The 2,918-nt window shown below is 43.2% G+C and overlaps 1 protein-coding gene across 1 annotated transcript; it reads right to left on the bottom strand.

Annotated features, from left to right (window-relative positions):
• Nucleotides 1-673: 673 nt before the first annotated feature.
• LOC109310882 (olfactory receptor 6F1-like) lies at nt 674-1,328 on the bottom strand. The gene is given in 2 exon segments (XM_019536229.1): nt 674-1,015; nt 1,017-1,328. Coding segments are annotated over 2 exon segments (516 nt in total). The 5' UTR covers nt 1,320-1,328; the 3' UTR covers nt 674-802.
• Nucleotides 1,329-2,918: the final 1,590 nt, after the last annotated feature.

Genomic DNA, 2,918 nt, shown 5'->3' with positions numbered 1-2,918 from the left:
GCTGGGGGGAGTAGTAGATATACTGGAGAGTATGGCTAGGATTCAGTCTGAGCTAAATTGGAGAACTGGGCCTCTGTTGCAGGGGGGATCTTCTAGGAGGGCACTAATTGCCCAGTGGCTGCTGCTGCTGCCATAGAAGGGTTATGGGCTGTGCTGCTGCAGGGGGGTTGTGGGAAGGTGGGGGACCCACCCGTCCTGAGCAGCCCACCACCCACACACAGTCTCCTGCACCCTCACAGTCCCCACCTCCAGTCCCTGCCACCCCCCATCCCTACTTACTTAGGACAAAGCCTGGGTACCGGTCACGCTGCAGCCTGCACAACTCCTGCATGTCCTGCATACTGAGGAAGCATGGTGGAGCACTGGAGCAATGGGCAGCCATAGAGATGCTCTGGCTGCATGTCAGAGCATCTCTTTGGAGGAGCCCACTCCTGGTGGCTTCAGGGCCTGCTACAGAAGGTGCCTGGCAGGTTTACCTTTTTCCGCAGGTTATTTTTTGATACCTGGATTTCCAGGTGTCAAATTTAGAGCCCATGCTGCAAATGTGCAGTGCAGGGAACATTTTTTTGTTCCCACCGTGCCTCTTGTGTGTCTCAAACTGTTCTGAGATGCCACAAGAGGCACATACACGCTCACCTGGGTACATCCATTATGCCCATGCTATCTGAAAACCACTTCACATTCTACTGAATGCCTTTCTCAAGGCTTGCTTCATTTCTTTGTTCCTTAGAGTGTAAATTAAAGGGTTTAGCAGTGATGTTATTATAGTATTAAAAATGTTGATGAATTTGTTCCTGTCAAATTAATTTGGTGCAGAAGGCTTGACATACAGAAAAAAGGTGGAGCCAAACCATATAGTCACAATGGTGAGTTGGGTAGAGCAAGTGGAAAAGGTCTTTCTCCGGCCTTGGGCTGACCGGATTTTCAATATGGTAGAGATTATGTAGATGTAAGAGATCAAGGTTACAGCACATGAGGCCATGATAACAATAACCGGTACAAAGAATGCTGTCAATTATTGACTCAACAAGACTTGTGTCAGTGCAGGAGAGACCTATCAAAGAATCTATGTCACACATAAAATGACTGATGATATTAGGGCCACAGAAAGACAGCCTTGATACTAGGAATGCCATCACAGAGATACCCAGAAAACCACTCAGCCATGAGCCAAAAGCCAGCTGAGTACAAAAGGTGTTGCTCATGTGGGAGAAATAGTGCAAGGGGTGGCAGATAGCCAGGTAGTGGTCATAGGCCATAACAGCTAGTAGAAAACTCTCTGTAGAGCCCAAGGAGAGAAGAAGGAACAATTGCAACATGCAAACAAAGAAAGAGGTACAGACTGGGGGCTGAGTGGCTGGGCAGCAACTCTGCAGAAAAGGACCTGGGGGTTACAGTGGACAATAAGCTAAATATGAATCAGCAGCGTCTCCTTGGTGTCAAGAAGGCTAATGGCATATGTGCATTGGTAGATGCATTGCTAGTAGGTCAAGGGAAGTGATTATTCCCCTCAATTCAGCACTGATGCGATCACATCTGGAGTACAGTGTTCAGTTTTGGGTCCCCCACTACAGAAAAGATGTGGACAAATTGGAGAGAGTTCAGTGGAGAGTGACAAAAATGGTGAGGTGGCTCAAGGACATGACTTATGAGGAAAGATTGAGGGAACTAGGCTTATTTAGTCTAGAGAGCAGGAGACTGAGAGGGGACTTAATGCCAGCCTTCAAACACCTGAAGTGGGGTTTGAAAGAAGATGGAGCTAGACTTTTCTCAGTGGTGGCAGACGACAGAACAAGCAGCAATGTCCTCAGGCTGCAGCAAGGGAAGTTTAGGTTAGATATTAGCAAGAAGCGTAGTAAAACACTGTAACAGATTACCTAGAGAGGTGGTGGATGCTCCATCCTTGCGGGTTTTCAAAACCCACCTAAACAAAGCCTTGGCTGGGATGAGCTAGTTGGGGATGGTCCTCCTTTGAGTAGGGGGTTGGATTAGATTACCTCCTGAAGTTCCTTCCAACCCTAACTTTCTATGTGTAAGTGATGTGCACATAACCCCCCTTTTAAATAATATTTCTGCTTTAAATTTTGTAATTAATACATACCACTCATTTTAACTACTTCCAATTTTTGCTCATTCTCTTTCCCATATTTAATGTCTATGCTTTTCTCTTCCTTGCCTTAGTACTCTGAAAATATATTGTGCCATGATCAGTTTGACTAAAAGAATAGTTAGTTTAAAGCATAAACTGAAATAAAGATTTCAGTTAGATTTTAAGATCTGAGAAATCCATAACAATTGAAAAAGTGTGTGTGTGTGTGTGTGTGTGTGTGTGTGTGTGTCCCTACTAAATTCATGGCTTGAGCCACAGCCAATGAAATCAATGAGTTAGGCAAACTTATACTTAAAGAATATTGTCCTCACCATTATAGTTAATTTTAGTGGTGGGTCCAATATTTTTGTCCTTACTTGGGAGAAACTCCCATTATCACTGTTTGAGTGCACAAATAATGACTGGACTCTACCACAAGAGAAAAACAGGATCCTGAACGTTCTTCCTGAAAAGGCTACTTGTTCAACTTGCTTTGCAATTACAGCTAAATGATCTCCTATTTAAGCGTTCTCATTAATGAAATATTTCCTAAATATTTTGGAGAGAAAAACACTATAGATATTTAATCAAAATACAAACTTCTCACTATTTTTAATTCTTTAATGTGCACTATGTGACAAGGTAAACCAGAAGGCCTTTTAAAGAAATATTTGTTCAGCAAGGTCTCTACAACATACATTATCTTCAGGTAGTTCACCCACAATTCTACATTATTAAGCAAGCATTCATATTGAATAGGTACCATACAAATACATAAAAAAAATTGTCATCAGCTACATGCAAGGCTGATGCAAGCTTGAAGTCCTTC

This window comes from Crocodylus porosus, unplaced genomic scaffold (genome assembly GCF_001723895.1).
Source record: "Crocodylus porosus isolate Cpor-Errol unplaced genomic scaffold, CroPor_comp1, whole genome shotgun sequence".
Classification (NCBI taxonomy): Eukaryota; Metazoa; Chordata; order Crocodylia; family Crocodylidae; genus Crocodylus; species Crocodylus porosus.
The sequence above is the reverse complement of the archived record's forward strand: the minus strand, read 5'-3'. Positions and strand labels throughout refer to the sequence as shown.